The sequence below is a fragment of the Podarcis filfolensis genome (assembly GCF_964270895.1).
Source record: "Podarcis filfolensis genome assembly, chromosome: 13".
NCBI lineage: Eukaryota > Metazoa > Chordata > Lepidosauria > Squamata > Lacertidae > Podarcis > Podarcis filfolensis.
The window spans coordinates 28,332,418-28,352,736 of NC_139615.1; the positions used below are offsets into that span (position 1 = coordinate 28,332,418).

At 46.3% G+C, this 20,319-nt stretch overlaps 1 protein-coding gene across 2 annotated transcripts; it reads left to right on the forward strand.

The window, feature by feature from the left end:
- Positions 1–1,029: 1,029 nt before the first annotated feature.
- CDC6 (cell division cycle 6) lies at positions 1,030–19,254 on the forward strand. Of its 2 annotated transcripts, none has more exons than XM_083583081.1 (12): positions 1,030–1,129; positions 3,180–3,365; positions 4,328–4,588; positions 5,441–5,640; positions 6,563–6,738; positions 7,445–7,551; positions 8,377–8,516; positions 9,486–9,586; positions 13,150–13,214; positions 14,258–14,475; positions 15,453–15,593; positions 18,099–19,254. In XM_083583081.1, exons 2-12 carry the CDS (start codon positions 3,188–3,190, stop codon positions 18,183–18,185), a joined length of 1,674 nt encoding a protein of 557 aa, XP_083439207.1. In that variant the 5' UTR covers positions 1,030–1,129; positions 3,180–3,187; the 3' UTR covers positions 18,186–19,254. The 2 variants fall into 2 exon arrangements, with proteins under 2 accessions (XP_083439207.1, XP_083439206.1); XM_083583080.1 differs by having other exon boundaries at positions 1,074–1,167.
- The last annotated feature ends 1,065 nt before the right edge of the window (positions 19,255–20,319 follow it).

Here is a 20,319-nt window from a genome sequence, read left to right on the forward strand (position 1 = left end):
GATACAACTCCTTGCTAAGGGCACAAGGGATCCCAGGTGTGCCTCTGCAAGATCTGGACTGCACCTTTCTTTCTATAAAAGTTTCTATAAAAGCTATTTAAGAGGAAAGGAGTAAGTCCAGATTGAAACTGCGGTGCAAGATTGTTTAGGGCTCATTCACCAAGCTGCTTTCCTGACTGTTCAGTTGGTTTTAACGGGCTACTGTGAGGGGAGAAGGGATTTGAAGCAGCTCAGTAAGGAGATGGAACCAGGGTGACGGTGCCTGTCTTAATTCCTTCTGCTCCGCTTCTTAGCTGGCCCTCAATTATGCTATTGCAATTGAAATACAAAGCAACTGTTACCCCACCTTTAGTGTACTGTATTTTAGTCAGTGCTATGCAGCGCACAGAAATGTATTCCTATCCCTCATTTGGAGAAAACCTTTCATGTGCCTCACCGACCACAGAAGAGGGCTTAGTAGTCTATCTTTAAAAGTATTATTTCCTTTGCTCTTCCATAAGCCGTGGAATTCAAGAAAGCCGCAGCCACGGAAAGCCTCGGAAGTGTTCGTCTGCATTCCCAGCCTGCAAAAAACCAAAAAACGCCGCTCACGCATTTTCCGGACTACATATCCCAGCGTGCTCCTCCCAATATCTCGCTTCGATTTTGCAGCAATGCTTTCTGGGGATTGTAGTCCACTGATGGGGGAAAGAACGGGGGAGAGAAAAGGCTTTATCAGAAGAAGCCGCTATGGAAGCCCCGCCCAGAGCGCGAGATCAACGTTCCAAAATCAAACCGGAAGCTGGGTCCCCTGTGCGCTGCTTCGCCCCTTGGAAGGAGGAAGGGAGGGGGGAAAAACAACACCACATAACCTTATAGGAGGAGCCCGAGCGATGCGGGAAAGAAGGCGATTGGCTGGAACGCCCAGCGCGGTTGCGGCGGGATGTAGTTGGGCAGACGGAAGGTTTCAGGTTTGGCGCGGAGAGCGGCGATTGGCTCGGCGGGTCCGGCGCGCGCGCTCCGGGGAACCAATGGGCGGACCGGGGCTGGTTGGCCACGCGCGGGCAGGCGGAGTCGCTTCATTTAGTCAAGCGGGTTGGTTGCGGGAAGAAGCTTCGCGCCCCTTTGGCTCCGCAGGTTCGGGTTGACGGTAGGTGCGCATGTTGGCGCGCGAAAGAGGCTCTGGCTGTAAGGAGGCGCTTGGAGTAGAGAGGGGCTTCGTGGGGGGCTGAGGGGAGGCGAAGCTGTTATTGCTGCTGTTATCAATGAATTAAGAAATTTGTTAGAAGGGAACGGGCAGGAAAAAAGGGGGTCTCGTCTGTGAGACATCCCGCTGCAAAGGCTTTTTTTTGGCGCTTTGGCCCTAAGGACACGCTCGCCAAGGAGCAGGATCCGCTCAATGTGCTTCTGAGGGGCGTGAGACCCACCTGGCTCACTTTCCGCTTTGGGGAAGAGTCATTTAGAGCGGTAAAGCGCGAGTGGGGATATTAAAACTGAATCCACCCCTGAATCCACTCCCATTCAAACTCAAAGCCCTCTGTCCCCCCCCACCCGACCGTAATAAAAAGTTGGGAGATCTGATTACATATCTCATGGGCCACCTCGCCCTTCAGTGTGGCTCTTGGAGACTGGCCGAAAGTTACTGAAGAGTTTTTTTTAATGGCGGGGTTGGGGTTTGAAAGTGCATTTTTTTTCTTCGTCACACACACACACACACACACACACACACACACACACACACAGAGTCTTATCTTTGAAATCAGCAAGTGGAAACCTCCCCCCTCCCCTGGCCTTCCTAATTCTGGAAGGAAGGCAGGCGAGTGTAGAGAAAAGCAGGCAACTCTGGCATCATAATTTACTGCCAGGCCCTTTTAAGGAATGGATACTAAGGGCTTTTCTTATTTGCCACCTTCTAACTTTGTTCCAGAACTGGTTGCTTAAAACAGTTAGAACAAATGTGTGGTGTATAAGCCTATCCATTTGGTAGCCGCCCTCACCCCATTGTGGAGCTCTCCCCCAGTAGCCATTTCGTAATTCTAGCCTCAGCATTTCTTGGAAGCCTGTAAAACTCTGCTTGGTATCCTTTGGGGGAGGGGTGTCCCCAGAGTTGTGTTGGAAAGCAATAAGAAAGTTCTACTAAATTGGATAAAGTTCTGTGTTGCTAGGTTTTGTGTTTTTGTTCTGTCAGACAGAACTTCCATGTTCAACATCTTTGTATGCCAGAAGTCAGAAACAAACAAGGAATGGCATTATATACTGCTTGCATGATGTCCAGAAGCTTCTACCTGGCTGTCACTGGAAGCAGAGTTCCAGGCTAGATGGATCTTTGGTCTAATCCATTGTGGATTTTTATTTTTAGGGAATCCATTAGGGGCACTAATAATATTTCAAAAATTATTAACAGGCCACCATTTGGGGGCATAAAGCACTAGGTGGCTCACACATAATAAAAAAAAAGTACAGATTCTAATTGCTTAGGTAGCAGTATTAATAACCATTTAAAAACATAGGCTACAGTACTTAAAACAGATAAAGCAAAATAAGTCTTGGGGTTGTTGTTTTCAATTATCACTATAAAAAGAAAAGAAAACAACAGTGATGCCACAAAATGAGTAAAACGAGACAGGTTGGGGTGAGTATTTTTAACGCAGTACGCCTCTGCTCCTGGAACAGAGAGTGAGAATCCAGCAGGAATTTGGGTTTGGAATTATTTCAGCCAACAATTTTTATGTTAGGTGGTGGGTAGGTTTATCACCTTGACAGTCGTCAATGTTTAACCTTGAGCTTATCTTCAAGGTATAGGAATGGGTGAGAGGGGCATGTTGTGAACAAAGGATGGGAAATAAAGAGCTTGTGCAGAGGTGAGCATGATTAATCATTAGGGGCAAGGGCATCTGGGGATAGTGAATAACTTGCTAAAAAGAGAGGTGTGGGTTCATAGACCTGTATGGAAGCCTAGCCCCTTAAGCCCAAATGTAAGACTTAAGCTGTTTTTGGTGAATAAGGAGGGGAAAATACTGTGTTCCAATCAGGTCTTTATTTTGTTGTACACCTAGCGGGAGGAAAGGCATCGCTGGGGGACAGGATAGTTGTAACTGTTAGAGACTATTTGTGAAATTTAAAAGTGTGTGTGTATGTGCGTGCACACACACATGCACACTTAACTTAAATGTGTTTCATTTGCTCTCTTTGGTCTCCAGTGTCCATCATGCCTTGTACCAGATCTCAGTCTGAAAGCCAGAGCACCATCAAATTCCCAAAGCGGAAATCGATTAGGAGATGTCACAAACCTCTAGAGAATGAGGAGGCTTCAAAACTGAACACAAGCCCACTGTCACTTTCACCCCAGAAGCAGGTCTTGCCTCTCAGCCCCCGTAAACGGCTTGGTGAGTTGCCTTTCTCTTCATCAAACCAAAATATCCTAACACATTCTTATATAGAAAGCCTGCTCAGCATTCTGCTTGGCACTTAACCAGCTGTGTTTTAAGCCGTATTTTAATTAACTGTTGTTGTTGTTTTCCTATTACGTTTTACTGTAATTTATATTTGGTGTTAGTCGCCCTGAGCCCGGCCCTGGCCAGGGAGGGCGGGGTATAAATAAAATATTATTATTATTATTAATTGGGACTTTGCTAAGTGATGCCAAGATTTTCTTAGATTGAACACCAGAGTTAAGAACACAGGAAAAGCTGCCTTATACAGCTTCAGGCCATGTATCTCAGTATTGTCAACACTGACTGGTAGTGGCTGCAGGGTTTTGGACGGGCCCTACCTGGAGTTAGTGAGTGGAATTGGGGCTATTTTTTTCTTGCAAAGCATCTGGTCTATTTCCCATGAAGGCTAACTTGAAAGATTAAAAGTAATTCATGGGCAGGCCTGTTTGTGTACTGCTGAAGAATCTGTGCTTGAAATAATTGCTCTGCTCAATAGTATTCCTACTGACAGGCTTATCTACAAAGATTGAAGTGGTTATTTTTATTCTAAACCCAGCATTTGGAGTTTTTGCAGTAGCAAGTCGGAACAAGCAGGGTTGATGCAGTAAGTGTACATTGCAAAGGGTCCAGAGGGAAGGAGCAGGCAGAGCGCAGCAACACTTCTCTGAATAAGGAGGCATTTGACAGGCCCTGTGCTTGTGTTTTTCCTAAATGATGCCTATGATAATAAGAGCTCTGAAACTTTAAATGAAATAACAAAAGACATCATGTTGTATGGCAGACATGAACTCTGGTAAAATAGAGGGCAGACAAACTTGTCTTTTACATATGGGTTCTTGTCTGTATTTCACATTCACTTTCTTCTGCTCTTGCTTTCTTCTAAACTTGGCATGGTGTGTCTTTGTTTCCCATAGGAGATGACAATCTCTGCAATGTCACCCAGTTGCTGCCTTGCTCCCCAAGTAAGCAGGGTAAAAAAGAGAATAGCTTCCCACCCACTTCTCCCAAGGGCCGGGCTTTACTCTTCAGCAAGCGTTCAACCCCCAAATCTCCAACTAAGGGAAGCAATTTGGTTCCCTCTCCCTTTCGTGGTGGTCAAGAAACCCCTAACACTTCACCACAGCATCGCCACCCAAGGAAAGAACTGGTGTGTACTCGTCTCTTTAAGCAAGAAGGTATGTAATAGCATTGTGTATGGTGGAAGAACTGGGTACTACATCTTCTGCGGTTGCTCGGATTTTAAAAAATGGGTTTATAAAGAATTCAGTCTCTTAAGACCTCAGAATCCAAGGCTAGTTCACTGTTATTCCCACAAAATGAGAAAACTTAAGGCATGGCTGTGTCATAAATTCAAAATGGTTTTCAGACTTTTTCAATTGTTACATTACCCGCAGGCAAGAGCCGCTGTGGTTCCATGGAAGGGGTTGGAATATTTCTCACCATTCTCAGCAACCTCATAAAATTACAGTTCCTAGGATGCTTTGAGGGAAGCCAAGGAATAAAAACCATTGAAATTTGTGGTTTAGCTGTGATCACAGAGGGGCTTGACATACTGCCTTTCATCTTTAGTCATTTATTGCTGGTCAGAATATTGCAAGTAAGTTTTATTGACAACGTTAATGTTAGAATGGCGTCCCTTCTTGAACATGCTTATTTGATTCTTATGTCGACAATCGTAACAACTACAGGCAGTGTTAAAAAAAGCAAGGCAATACATCAGTAGTATAAAACAGAGCAGTAGAAGACTTGTTTGAATAGGCAAGGGTCTATTTAGTCTAGCAATCTGCTTTCAACTGCAGCTAGTTGCAATGATAGAACAGCTCAATAAAAGGAACTTTTAAAAAGAGACAGTAAGAGTAATCTTTCATTTATTGTAATAGACCTCTCCCTAAATCCAGTGCTTTTTTTTTTTTGTCTACTGTTGTGTCTGTTAGAAGAGAATTGTACAATTAGTATTTGTATAGTTTTTGTTAGGTATATTGAGTTGTTTTATTTGTTCTAAACCTGTCTTCATTTTGTTTATACAGGCACCTGTTACCAGCAGGCAAAGAGTCTCCTGCACACGGCTGTTCCGGACCAGCTGCATGCAAGGGAGAAAGAGACAGGTGTTCTGCATAGATTCCTGAGAGAGCATGTCTCTAGGGAGATCCCAGGAAGCCTTTATATCTCTGGAGCTCCAGGCACTGGGAAAACTGCCTGCCTCAACAGGGCCCTGATTGACTTAAAGGTAAAACTGCTGGATTTGAATTTGGACGCTGGTCCTCTTTCAGGCTTTTGCTATGAAACATAATGCTGAAAGAACCATTGCCCAGCTCTGACAAATGGCATTTAACATTATATGGTACAGTTTTGGGTCTACTCTTCTTTCAGAATTCTCCCATATGCCATTAGGTGTGGGAGAACTATGTGAATTCAGAGCCCAGTGAGAACCTTTTCCTGCAGTCACTCTCCAATTCCCATAAAATACTTTTTGCCTGTATATCTTACACTTTTAATATCCCAAAACAAGGTTAAGGAAGCTTTACTGTGGTTTGTATTTGGCCAGCAAATCATATTCCTGGTTTAAGATGGGTATAGGAACCTTGGTTTTGTGCTAAATAAAGTTTGATGTGGTATCTGAATTGACAAACCATAGAGACAACCATTGCTTTGTTTCCAAAAGTAGGAGTGAACTTAGGAAGTGCTGAAGAAGTGGGGAAATGAAAGCAGACAAACAATTCTAAAGCGTAGCTTAGCTGAACATTTGGATGCTCAAACTGATGAGAGTTTTAAGCTATGGTTGACACAGACCATGCTTTGGTGTGCTGCCTGAATTGAAAATATGTTGCCCCTACAAGATATATGTGAACACATGGCTATTCTATGGATTTTAAGGACCTGCCTTTCCAGGGTGGTATGCTTATAATTTGTGCCTGATGAGGGCAGCTTAGCAGTTTTGCCTAAGAGAGTATATTTGATCATCCCTCATGCTGGATTATTGGTCCCCAGGCACAAAAAAGTTGCCTCCTGTAATTTCCTGTCCTCCACAGTTTCCTTGCAGGTACTTCTGCTCAGTGATGGTCTGTGGAATTGCTGTCTTTTTGTTGCACTACTTGTACTCTATTGCAAAGTTTGATCTACTCTAAAACACTCCTTTGTCTCCCTGGCAGACGGAGCTCGCTGCGTGTCAGACCGTGGTCCTAAACTGCATGGCCCTGAGAAGCTCCCAGGCTGTGTTCCCAGCAATGGCTGGACAATTGGGCCAGGCTGGAGCAGACAAAGCAGCCAGGGGTGACGTGATCAGAAGGCTAGTGAAACGGTTGACATCAGAAAGTGCACCCATGGTGTAAGTACAAGCCCTTTGTGGTGGGAGGGTGGTCATTCTTAAAACTAGCCAGTTTTGAGCAGGTCTGTCATAGGATAGCCATAACCTCTATTGGACAGGCATCCTCACATCACTGTTGTGTTTTGAGTGGCAAGGCACATTTTGTGCTATAAACTTTTCATAAAAGTCTCTTAATGAGGTTTCGAGAAATATGGGTTTAGTCTGAAAGGTCATTCTAGTACTTCAACAGCTATAATATCTAAAGCCTATTATACTGGGCACTTTCTCTTTGCTGTGCATTTGGTGCAGTATATGTGGCTGAGCCGTAAACCTTGCTGTCAGAGAGAGTTTAGCAGTGTCAATCTAAAAGCCCGTATTTTGATAACAGACTGGGGGGCTGGGACACTTAGTCTTTTGGATAATGGTAAATTTAATTCTGGACCTAATAATTTGAGAGATCAGTCTTCTGCAGGGCTAGAAACATTTACTACTTTTTCTTTTTTTAAAAGAAGCTAGTGATTATAATTTGAAATGTTTTATTCTACCCTGCCTAAATAGCATAGGGTTTCTGGCAGGAGAGGTGCAGTTTCAGTCCTGTGCCAAGGATGCCATGGGGCTATCTGCATTTGATGGGTGTTTGAATTCTGCGACAGTGGCAGAAAGGATGTTCTTACTGCAGCACATTGCTGGGGTGGTGTTCACATGCTCATGTCTTTCATCTTCACAGTTTGGTTGTGTTAGATGAGATGGATCAGCTGGACAGCAAAGGGCAGGATGTGCTGTACACGATGTTTGAGTGGCCTTCCCTCCCCAACTCGCGGCTCGTTCTCATTGGTGAGTTAATGACACCCAATCCTATGTTTCAGGGGAGGAGAGCATGACTTCAGGACTGGCATTGTGGGATGGGTGGCACAGTTGGAAATCTTCAAGCACCCACACACTGCCAGCCACAGTGCCCTCGCTCCTGCCGCTGTCCTTCCCATTCACCGCTTGTACACCTGTCCTCTCTCTGTGGCCCAGAAGACACAAGTGTCTGGAAAGCAGGAGCAAGCTACCACCTTCCTAGTCACCTGTCTGAACCCACTAGTTGGAGGCAAGGATATTATGCAGACTGGGCCCATCTTTGCTACATGAATATGGCATGGTGAAGGCAACAAGGCCAGTGAAGGCAGAGGGAGGAGGAACAACAGTGAGGAGCATGTGGACCTGCTGAGGACATTTGGCCTGAAGGCCTCTCCAAACCAGATCAGGCACTTGCTCCAGTAGGATTGTACACCACTGCCCACCTCACTCCCTTTGGTGGAGGAATGAGTTATTCCTAAATTGGTTCAGTGCATCCTTTGACAGAAATAAAACATCCAAAGGGAGACAGGAAAGCCACCTGGGCGAGTTCCCTGTACAAAATGCAGGACCCACCAGCCTTCCACTGACCAGCTGTATTTCAGACAGCAGGTGCAAGGTCATCATTCTAGGAGAACACTTCTAGCTGTATGTGAATTCTTGTTTTTGTTGTGTGGTCTCCTATTTTAAGAGTGTGGTCCCTTCATTTCTGAGGCAAGCTATATGAGTGGGAAGCTATGGGGTAAGAAGGATAGAAAGGTATAGAAGGATAGCAATTGGGTGTCTCCAAGGCCTCTAAGTATCTCTTCTCATTGGTAGGGATAGCCAATGCTCTGGACCTCACAGACCGCATCCTGCCCCGCCTGCAAGCCCGTCCCAAGTGCAGGCCACAGCTCCTAAACTTCCCCCCGTACAACAAAGACCAGCTTGCCTCCATCCTCCAGGAACGCCTTAAGCAGGTAAGATCTCAGAAGCTGAGTTCCAAAATTCCTGTCCTGTTGTTGCCGTTGTTATTGTTGTAAAATTTGTATTCTGCCTTTCATCCAAAGATCCCAGGGCGGTTTGCAACAGAAAAATACAAAATGAGAATACAAAATACACCTAAATGACCTGCAGAAGGCACAATCACTTCTGCTTTGGAACCTTGCTAAATTTGTTATTATCTTAACATGCAAAATATATACCTCTCCTGTGCCCAGGGGTGCTTTCCAGGTTCCCTGCGTTTGAGAACCAGCCCACTTTCTCCCTCTTACGAGATCGAGGAGCAGTGGCTACTTTGTAAAGTGAAGGAAGGCACAGAATGCTAGTAATCTGGGGAAAATGAGGTGCTGCTGTGCCACAAACAGAGTTACAGCATATAAAAGAGTGAAACTGGTGTGTGTGGTTTTGTTTTTTGTTGTTTTTTTTAAAGATAAAAATGGCAATTCAGTAATAAGAGGGTCCAAACCTGTGGATCAGGGAAAGCTTGGGCAAAAAGGGACAATGTATTTACAAGACATCTGAAACCAACTGATGGATGATGACCTTGAACGTGGCCTGGTAGCAGATCGCCAGTCAATTAAATTCCCTCAGTTTTGGTGCAATACATGCACATCCAGGAGCTCCACGCAGCCCCCTTGGCAGCAGCATACTGACATTGTATTTACTGATAAATCAGTCCTAGCCTGCCTTGTTGCTTGCTAAGCCCTTTGCTCTCCACGTATCTATGCCACTTCCTGGTGGCAACAAATAAGGTCGGAAGTCGGGGGGGGGATTAAGGACTGTGAGTTGGACAAAACAAGAGTTCTTGGGCTGTTACAAAGGAGCTGCCTTTACACATGCCCCCAAAACCCTTTTGGTATTTTTTTTACTGAATCCAGGAAAATGTCACGCAGCAGAACTTCCAAGATTTCTCTTGCAACTCCTGTTTTCTTCTCCCTGTCCTTTAGGTGTCAGGGGAGCAGGTGCTGGACCACGCCGCCATCCAGTTCTGTGCTCGGAAAGTCTCTGCCGTCTCTGGGGATGCACGCAAAGCTCTGGACATCTGCAGGTGAAGAATATATAGCACTCTTAAAAACCCGAGCTAATTACAGCGCATGTGGGATGTGATTTAAAGCTTCATTATGCTGTTTGGTCCCCCTGCCTGGGAGGTGGAGGGAGAGAGAGAGCGGGGGAGAGCCCTCATGCCTTTGTGGTGAGAGGGGAGGGTGCTTCCTGTTCCTGACTGTGTTAATGTCTGGAAACGTTCACAGCCCATTACCTATGAAGGGTGAGAGGAATTGGTCCTCCCTGCTGCGATTATAGATTGGTTAATTACATTTGGATTGCAAAAGGCTCTCATTAACAGTTCTCAAGCAGACATCTTTATGGTGCTTAGAAGTACTTCCTTTTCCCTTGCAAGTTGGCTTTACGGGAGTTGCTTCCTGCCTTCCTTGACCTTGCCCAGGCATTTGCTTGGTGGCCACCTCTTCCTCTGTTTGACTCAACATTTTTTTGGGGGGGGGGTAAAAACATGTACTTCAGCACAGGCTGATGATAGACGTGACTCCTTGGCAGAAGGAAGGGCACGGCTGTTACTTTTCAGGGATGTTGGCACAGATCTTTCTCTCTCATGTGTGAAATAGGGTTTAGCTGCTCATAGGTTTGGAAAGGAAACAAGAGCATGGTAGGAACCTCCCTGCCAGACCTCAGAGGTTGGCTCATCAGCCCATTTGGGAGGAAACCGCGGCCGTCTTTCTTGGGCCCAACATATATGATGTCCGGTGCAGGAAGCGTCAAGTTTGCAACTTGAAACTTACAAGCCACGGTTAAGAAATAGAAGAATTGGAAGTGGACTCCCCATTCTTGGGTTGTAGCCCTCCTCCCCAAGTGCCAAATTTTCTTGGAAGAAAAGGGTCGGGGACCACATACCATCGTGGCCAGGACCGCAGTTGGCAGCCATTATATGCCACTTGCTCTTGCTCTCTCTGTCATATCAAAATGGACCTGTCAATTTTGCAAGTAACAGTTTCTTTAGCATCTACAACAGAGCAAACAGAGGTGTAGGTGTGTGTGTGTGTGTGTGTGTGTGTGTGTGTGAGAGAGAGAGAGAGAGAGAGAGAGAGAGAGAGAGAGAGAGAGAACTACCAACCAAGGAACATAAGGGGATGCCACTGCTTGCCTGAACCATGCTCAGAAGATAGAATATTTCTATATCCTGAGCACGGTTGGGGCTTTGTGGCTGCCTGTGTGTGTGTTTCACTTTATGGTGCTCCCCTTTCTTTCCATTTGTTGACAACTACAACTAATCCAGAACGCGGCTGGCAGACCAGTGACTGGGAGCGGCTGCCAGGGCCATATAACACCAGTCCTAAAAGAAGTACATGACTCCCAGTACATTTCCAAGCACAATTCAAAGTGCTGCTGACCTTTAAAGCTCTAAACGGCCTCAGTCCTGTGTACCTGAGGGAGTGTCTCCTCCCCCATCGTTCAGCCTGGTCACTGAGGTCCCGCTCCAAGGGTCTTTTCGGTAATGGCACCCACCCTGTGGAATGCCTTCCTATCAGATGTCAAGGAGATAAACAATTATACAGCTTTCTGAAGACATCTGAAGGTAGCCCTGTATCAGGAAGTTTTTAAAGTCTGATGTTTCGTTACGTTTTTTATATTCTGTTGGAAGCCACCCAGAGTGGCTGGGGCAACCCAGTTAGATGGGCAAGGTATAAGTTGTTGTTTATTATGCTTTTCTCCCAACACCCTCCAGCTAGGCCTGTTAGATCCCCACCTTTGCATTCTTGTAAGAGGCAGATTATCCTTCCACGCATTTATAATTTGGTATGTTGTTTGCATTGATGGAGTTCTCATAAAAGCTTTGTCTCTGACAGATTTTAATTTCATTTTGACTTGGCCATAGGTCATAACTATCAACACATAGTAGTTTGGATGTACAAACTTCCTAAAATAAATTACATTTCTTTTTAAAAATTCAAAATAAAATTTGCCCCTGAATAATTTTGTAAAATACTGAAAACCAGTAGGAAAAATACATGAATTCATTAAACATCAAACAACAGAATCCAGGGGAGCATTTAGCCAAAGTTAAGAGCCCATTGAATTTAATGGGAGCATTAAATATATTCTCTTTCCCTAAAATAAATGAAAACTCGAATAGTTTAATTTGTCTGTATCATCGCCTTTGCTCCCCTTCCCTTTGACTTATGGCAAAGCGGGCACACTTAAAAAAAAAATCAACAAAAAGATGTCCCAAAAAAGTTCAGCAACTTTGACCTTAAAAAAAATGTTGGGAATATGGCAACCCTAGTTAGGGTATATGTCCAAACATGTTTAGTTTTGGCTAAGTTTTGTTTTAGCTTAGTCTGATTTGGGTATTTGTCAACTTAAACAGAGATTTAGCCGTGCTCTGCACCACCCGTGGGGTGCCCAAATTAGACAGTGCTTGGCACTGGGGCTTCGGGTTGAGAACTGCCTCCAGCATCGCTTCCACTACAACAAATAGAGCGTTAGTCTCATTAAGAGGCAAGATTGTAATGAGCTCCCATTAATGGGCCATGCATGTGCCACTCCAGGTCTCCCATGTGGGGTGGGGGGGTTGCTTGCATAGTTTTCCCTCTTGTGACTTTTCAACACTGCTTTGAGAGCAGGGTTGGGGTGAGAAAGACAGAACAGCCACATGGTATGATAAAATTTCAGGCTGGTTAGGTACCTTGTTATGACAACAGACAAAAGCCTAGAAACACAGTCCTTCTGGACTGTTGATTTTCATTGATGGGTCAGGACCCATAACCGGTTACATCCAGGCACAGTCTCTTCTTCTCTCTCTCAATCTTTTTGAGCAACTGCTTTTGAAGATAAGCTTAATCGAACCATTTGCTCCCTACCTCCATAGCTGTAAAGGGATGGGGAAGCAGGACAAAATAAGGAAACTCAAACGCCAGTCCTTAAAATGCTAGTTTCTTACAAATGAGCCACCAGAATGGAAATGGGAGGAGCCTAACGGAGCTGCTGGAATGGGCCAGGGGAGGTTGGCTTGGCATATGCTCCACCTGTCATGGAACTCAAACTCACAGCAACCCTTGCCAGCCAGGCCAGTGGTCAGGGATGATGGGTGGTATAGTGTTCAGCAACCTCTGGAGGACCACAGCTTAAGCTGCCCCTGGAATGGGCCCTGCTTTCCATGCCTCCCGCTGTTGCAGCCTGCTGGAATATCTGCTGCCACATGGGAGACGATGATGACTATTGCTATCATCGTTACTATTACTATTATTAATAATATTTAAAAGTGGGGTTTTTTCAGCTGTACAAAATAAAGTGGAAAAAAGTGCTATATCATATATATTCAATATTGTACCAACTATATTCTGTATAACCTCGTTCCAAATATCAATATATTTGTCCAAACAAACCTGTGTCTATAAGCAGTCCGTTCCTATGTTGCAAGTTCCATCCATCGATTCCAGGGGACTAGATGAGAGTTGAAGGATGGATAGCCCAATGGAACTGGTCTTTCAGTGGACAACTTAATGAGAAAATCTGGAGTAGCCCTGTGTTGGGGATTGAGAAAAAGCATTAGCAAGGAACTAACGCCTTTGTCTGAAATGTTACTCTTGTCCTTAGGAGGGCCATTGAAATTGTGGAGTCAGATGTGAAGAGTCAAACTGTGCTTAAACTGCTGTCTGCCTGTAAGTAGCTTTCCTCCCCACTCTTCCCCCTGAGCAGGTCCTAGGCTGCTGTGCAGTGCTGTCATGTTTCATTAAATGCTTTCCTGACCCTAGTTGGTAGCATTTCTTCCCAGGGACTTGCTCAGGCCTTGCTGAGGGATGTGGGGGGCAGCGGTGAAGGGAGACAGAGAGGAACGTGCAGCTGGCTGGTACGGGGAAAATATTCTCCCTTCCAGCAGTCAGCCCTGCAGAGGGAGGCGAACACCTGCTCCTTGTCTTTCCTGCACTGGCTTTAAGTGTAACTTGAGCAGTGCAAATGCAGGTGTGAAGCTACTACTACGTCCAGGGAGCAGGAAAACAAGTGATTTTGGTTTTCAAAGCATCTCCCAAAATGAACTGAAAATGTGAGCAGCTTAGGGACATTGTACTCTGAATGTGTAGTGTTGCAATAGCTTTGGGTCCACCTTGCCTCATCTTTTTCTCATTTGCTGTAATGTATAAATGGTGTGGACATCTGTTACTTCTGCTTCAGAATAGGCAGGATGGAGAGCAGAGAGACTGTTTTAAATCTGTGCTAGGCAAATTGGTCTGGGTCTGGTCATTTCCTGAGTATGAGACTGCCTGGGAACTCTAGCTATGTCACTTTGAGCTCTGGCCCAAAGGCAGCATATAAACACAAGAAGAATGTATTCATTACAGTGGTGCCTTGGGTTAAGTACTTAATTTGTTCCGGAGGTCTGTTCTTAACCTGAAACTGTTCTTAACCTGAAGCACCACTTTAGCTAATGGGGCCTCCTGCTGCCGCCGTCGCGCTGCCGCAGCACGATTTCTGTTCTCATCCTGAAGCAAAGTTCTTAACCCGAGGTAATATTTCTGGGTTAGTGGAGTCTGTAACCTGAAGCGTATGTAACCCGAGGTACCACTGTGCAATAATCATATGGGAATGAAGCTTTGCCTTTTGAAGATACAACCCATGCCAGGATCCTCTTATTGAGCTCTACCTGCACTGCCTTAGTCTCCATTCAGCTGCTCACTGTCTTCTTTCTGACTTCTCCCGTCCTCAGGCAAATCCTCTTCTAAGCCAGCCACAGACGCAGCAGTACCCCAGCGGGTGGGACTGGCCCACGTATCCCGGGTGATTTCTGATGTGTACGGTGACCGTTTGGCCTTAGGTGCAGGCCGTGACGATGCCAATACCTTTCCCTTGCAGCAGAAAATCTTGGTCTGTTCTTTGCTGCTCTTAACCAGGCAACAGAAAACCAAAGAGGTGACTCTGGGAAAGGTGAGTGTTCAGATTCTCTCTGCCCCCCCAACCTCTTCAAATTGCCACTGCTAGTGTATTATGTCACTCTTACTTGGCAGGGGGCTTTGCTTTGCAGCACAAGAGTTTGTCTCTTAAAACCAGAGTCCTCGGGAGCACAAAGGAAGAAGTGCACAAGTAGTTTCTCTGAGTCCTACCATGGACCCACTTAAAAATGTTTGGCTGTTTATGCGGGACGTGCAGTACACAAAGAACTAGAGTCCCCAAAAAAACCTTCAAGGGAATTGGCTCCATCTGCCTCTCTCTTCCTCTCCTCTTACGTTTCCCGTCCTTGTTTTTTTTTGTTTGTTTTTTAAGGCCATGGGAGCTAATGAGAACTGTTTGCTTACAGAAGTAAGTTTTATGTTTGAACAGAGTGGAAGATGACAGCTTGGAATGTCTTTTAGTAGTTTTTGGTGCAGCATAGGCTACATGCATCACACCCTAAAAACCTCTGTCTTGTCTTTGAGTATTATTCTACCCATCCTAAACTACTGTGGGGTGGAAGGGTTTTGTGTCTCTCCACCATCAAGTCAGTCTGGATAGCTCACTCGGTTAGAGCATGGTGCTGATAACACCATGGTTGCAGGTTTGATACTTGTACGGGACAGCTGCATATTCCTGCACTGCAGGGGGTTGGACTAGATGGTCCTCGGGGGTCCCTTCCAGCTCTATGGTCTGCCGCCCCCCCCACTTGCTCTGGAAGTGTGGGTTGTAGTAGCAGTGCTCATATGCCAGAGGTGTGGAGCAGCACTTGCGTGTTGCTTTGCCAGCAACTTTGGCTGGGCTGTGCGGGACATGAACCGGAGACCTATTATTCAGTTAGAAGCCACAAAGAAGGATGTAGCTAGCCCCGGGGCACTTGGAGGGAGCCATAGAGAGAGCAAGTTACATTATGCACACTTTTCTGTTTCCTCTACTCAAAAACGCTGTGTTCTTTCAATGGCATTTCCTCCTAGCTGCATGAGGCCTACAGCAAGGTTTGCCGCAAGCAGAAAGTAGGAGCTGTTGGCCAATCAGAATGCCTGTCGCTTTCGGCTCTCCTGGAATCCAGAGGCATTGTGGGCTTGAAGAAGACTAAAGAAGCGCGTCTGACTAAGGTACTATGCAGACCTACTTTTGCTATGGCCTGGACTCCAGCGGGGGGGGGGGGGCAGTATCCAAGGTCCCCTTCACCTCTCAGAAGGGGCCATAATCTGGTGGTGGGACATGTGCTCTGCATGCTGAAGGACCCATGTTCAATCTCAGCATCTCTAACCAAAAGAACCCCAATGCAAGGAGAGAGCCGCCACCACTCAGAAAGGACCGTACTATGGTAGATGAACTCAATAGTCCCACTCCATATGGGGCTGCTGAATATATTTGATGGGGTAGTTTGCTAGTAAACATCAGAACTAAACTGTGTGCTGAGATCCGAAATTTTTTTGTGTCCCTCAGCAAATTACAATAAACCTTTGAGAAAGGGGTGTGTGCTTTGCCGTGGAAATGCATAGCATTGGAATTAGCCCCCTGCCTTTTAAAGTGGTTTTACATTTATTTAGATCAGTGTTTCCCAAACCTGGGTCTCCAGCTTGTTTTTGGACTACAATTCCCATCATCCCTAGCTAGCAAGACCAGTGGTCAGGGATGATAGGAACTGTAGTCCAAAAACAGATGGAGACCCAAGTTTCGGAAACACCGATTTAGATTAAGAATATACTCTCTCCCTAAGGACTCAGTGTGCAGCGTTTCCTTATTTCATTGGTCCTCAGCGCAGTCACTTGGAGACATGTTGATTCCACCACTCCAGTATAGTGGAAGAAATAACGCTGAGCAGTGATGATTTGCCCCAGTGGTTCATGGTCCCAGCCTCCTATGGAAAACTTTGGGTGCCAGGCTGCTTTGATGCCTGAAAATTCACTGCTGGCTTCCTTAGATTCATCTGTCTCCCTCCTCGGCCTGCCTTAGCTGTGTTGGTGGGAGAGCTGCCGCATCTTTCTTGTTCTCCTTTGTTTTAGCTCTGTGGGAGAGCCACAGTGCACAGCCCCTCCTGTCAGTCTGATGAAAGAGGCTGCACCCTTTTATAGGAGGGAGAAGTGTAGAAATAATGGAGAATTAAATGTCAGCATTCTTGCAGATAGGTGTGCCCAAAGGGGAGCAGAAGTGCAAAACCCAGAGGTTCCTTGCCAGGTCAGTTGACAGGAGCGAGCCAGCAGAAATTTGCACCGAATAAGCTGGAGATAACTTTATTAGCAAGACAGGATCTGCACAGGAGTGTCAGGCCTAATGATCACTACAGCTGCCCCCATGAAGCAGATGCCAAGACTAAAGGTCTCTGCCTCCCCACAGCCAGCAGTGTCTCCTCTTCTCCACAGTTTTTCCCAAGCAGTCAGTGACTCCCCACTTCATGCCTCTCCTGGTTCTGGAAGGCCAATGGGGGGGGGAGCTTGTTGCAGCAAGTGGGAGAGACACCCATGCCTCTTCACAGGCCTGACCCACCTCTGCCTCTTGGCCTCCCTCCTCTCCAGCTTCAGCTTCTGCCTCTGATTCTGGACTGCTTTCTGCTACCAACTCTCCCAGCTCACTAAGACCTGTTGCCTCTTCACCTGAAACCTCCTCTTCCCTCTGACCACTCAGCATCGTCCCACCATCACTCCCTGGGCTCTGAGTTCTCTTCCCTTGGGGGTTCCCCAGATGGGTTCCTCCCACCACTCCTCTGTGTCCAACCAGTCCCTGACATCAGTTGATCTGCCTGTGTAAGATCTGCCGCCACCACCAGTGCAGCTGTGAAATGTCTCAGGAGCATCACAGGGCACTTTTGGGCCGCCATGGCACCATTGGCTCTGCTGCACAGAGATAATGGAGGTCCCCCTGCTATCCTGTTCCCCCAAGACCTTAGCCCTGAGCTAAGTAAGTTTCGAAAAGGTGGGGAATACCTGCCTCAGGATGGCATTTTATCTATGCAAACAATGGGAATCCTTCTGTGGAGCAAGGAGCTGTCAAGAGAAGAAGCCGTGATGGTTGAATTTTGTTTGATGGCCAAAATTGGTTTGTTCTGCAGCTTGAGGAAGAAAGCAAGTGCTGGATGGAGGAAGTATAAAGATACAAGACACCCATTGTACCTGATGGTTTTGGGCCTCCTCCCTCTGCCCGCAAATGTCCAACCTTCCATCTAGTAGCGCAGCAATAAAACTGCTAGCACATTTGCAAAGCTAAGCAGGGCCTGGTATGCTTTCAGATTGGATGGCAGACTGTGTGTTGAGATTCTTGCCTTGCAGGGGTTAGACTAGATGGTCCCTCTGGTGTCCCTTCAAATCCTTTGATTCTGCAACCTTGGGAATTGGCAGGGGGGAAATCCCATGACAGGTTGTGAAATTCTGCAAGAGTCACCATACGATATAGCTGCTTGTTGCAATGCGGGCTTTGGGCACTGGGTGGAAGCGGAGCTGTTTGGATGGCATTGTGTATAGCAGATGCGCCTGTATTCTCTCTCCCCATCTTCCCATTACGGAGGCCTAGTGATTTCCAGCGTCCTACAAGGAGTGGCCTCCTGTAGAGCCCGTGCTTTTTTGCAACGATGGATGCTGACTCCCAGCTTCCAGCCTGACAAATCCTTTTCTTCCCAGGTCTTCCTGAAGATAGAAGAGAAGGACGTGGAACATGCCCTCAAGGATGGAGTTTTGGTTGGAAGCATCTTGGCCGAGGGGATTTAAGAGTTCTTGCTCTCACCTCCTTTCTTGCACAGAATGTTCCTAACTAATGGACCGTAACTTCTTGCCGGAAACATTTCATGAGGCGTATCAGTGGGTGGATGATTATGATTATCCCTACTCCTCCCCCCACCCCACCCCCGGCCCCAGCAGCATCAGTGTTATAAAGATGCCCTGTCTATTTTTCCAGTGGGTGTTTTTTAAACTGCAAGGTATCCTAAGCAATGGGTGGAATGGAGCTGACTCAGTTAATTTTTAGGAGCTGGACTTCCACCCTTCGCCTAGGTATCTCCCCTTTCCTACACTTCCCGTTTTCTTTTTATGAATCCCGGAGGGAGAAACACACGCCAACGGTGTTAACATCTCCCCCCCCCCCCGCCCGCCTGCCCTCCACCTGCACACATACTGGGGCTGCTTGTGTCACTCCTGGGGCGTCTGCCTGTCTTAAGCACCCAAGATGAAAGAGGATGAAGGCTGTCAGCAAGAGAGCCCATTTGCCAGAAACAAAAACCATTAACGTCACAGGAGGAAATAAGGAGGCAGCAGCTTCTCTCGCAGGCTCCTTTGAAGTCAAGGCTGTTTCCGCGAAGCAGATGTCAGTCATGCTGAGGCTTAGCATCTCAGGAGCTGCAGTGGGGCTTAGCGAGAGAGAGCGAGGCACACAAACCTGAAGTCTCCAAGCGTCTTAACGTTTATGAACTGTGGATGCAGCCTTAGAGCTGGAACTGGTTGCGGCCTGGGGCAAAGAGCTGGTCTGTTTCGTTTCTGAGCCACTTCTGCGAACTGCCGGCTGCTTAGTTTGATGCCTTTGTGTGGAACTCAAAATTCTTATAGTTAACATGAAATGCTGCCTTGGGTTTCCACACTGCGCCCCTCCCTCTTTGAGTGGCTTGCAGCCCTGGTGAGGGAAATTTCAGAACATCTCTTTCCCACCCCACCCCATGAGTTTATAGTATTTGAGATGTACTGAAATGCCTATTTACAGCCAGATGTTTGTTTTTTAAAAAAAACAGATGGAGTATATTCCCATTGCTTTTTAAAGTTTTAATAGATTAAAACAGTCCTGATTATAGTTTTGATGTGTGGTGTGTGCATTTTGTTTAGTTGGGGCTCAGATTCACAACTTTGTCTGTTGGTTCCTTTAAGGCAATGAGGTGGCACAGATTCCCTTGCATAGGATCCCTAAGTTGCATCCTTAGTGTCGTGTAGTGCGTCGCTTTCCCCAGTGGCGGCTTCCTAAGTGAGGGAGCACCCAGTGTTAATCTCTTGTCCATTAGAGCAGGGCTGCAATCATGTTTCAAGTATCTTCAAGCAGCAACCGCTCGAGATTTCCTATACACAAGGATGCACGTTTGGGGGTGGTAATTCGACATTGGCATTCATCTAGAAATGCAACGAGCCCTGCGGATTGTGGTTTAGTGCTCACTAGGCTCTTGTCATGTGTCGCCTTGAATGTCACGTCACAATGTACTTGCAAGTAGTGCTTTTACGCATTCCGTATGCTGCCCTTGTCTTCTTTCAGATTTGTGATTGCATTCAGCATCTGTTGCAGTTGGTTCTGTCTGACTTTGTGTGTGTGTGACAAAATATTAGGAGCATTCACCTCTTTGCAAATATTCTAGTTAGCCCAGGTATGGTTGAACTGCGAAGGACCTCCAATTTTATCCATATTGTCCCCTAAGTTTCCATGCTGCCTGGTACCCTAGTTTGCGGAACTTTGCTTACAGCTGAGTGGCAGAAGCCGGGGGACGTACTACATGCATTTTTTGTAAATTTTTGGCAAGTCAGAGTGGCTTTGGCAACTTGCTTGTTCAAACACAGCAGAGTGGGTTGACTTGACCCATCTGCAGCCCTGATGGCTGGCTCCTGTAAACCACAATGGCATCGGGTGTTAAAAATCCGTGACAGTGTTAAGAGAAACCAGCCCAGTAATAAAAGGGGGGGGCGAGTGGGATTTTGTGGCTCTGTCTCCTAGTCTAACCCTTAGGTGGTTAACCCTTTGCAATACCCTCTGGAATAAACTGCTCAGGCCCATCACCACCAAAGTTCAGTATTGCTAACCTGCGAGATTCCCATTTTTCTTCCCCCTCCAGTTTTAATAGCTGTGCTGTCCTCCATAGGGCCTAGAGAACCACAC

Coding starts and splice junctions, on each gene's coding strand:
- CDC6 (XM_083583080.1), top strand. CDS start 1,140: ATGTTGGCGCGCGAAAGAGGCTCTGGCT. Junction 1,168..3,179: donor GCGCGAAAGAGGCTCTGGCT/GTAAGGAGGCGC, acceptor TTTGGTCTCCAG/TGTCCATCATGCCTTGTACC. Junction 9,587..13,149: donor AAAGCTCTGGACATCTGCAG/GTGAAGAATATA, acceptor TCTTGTCCTTAG/GAGGGCCATTGAAATTGTGG.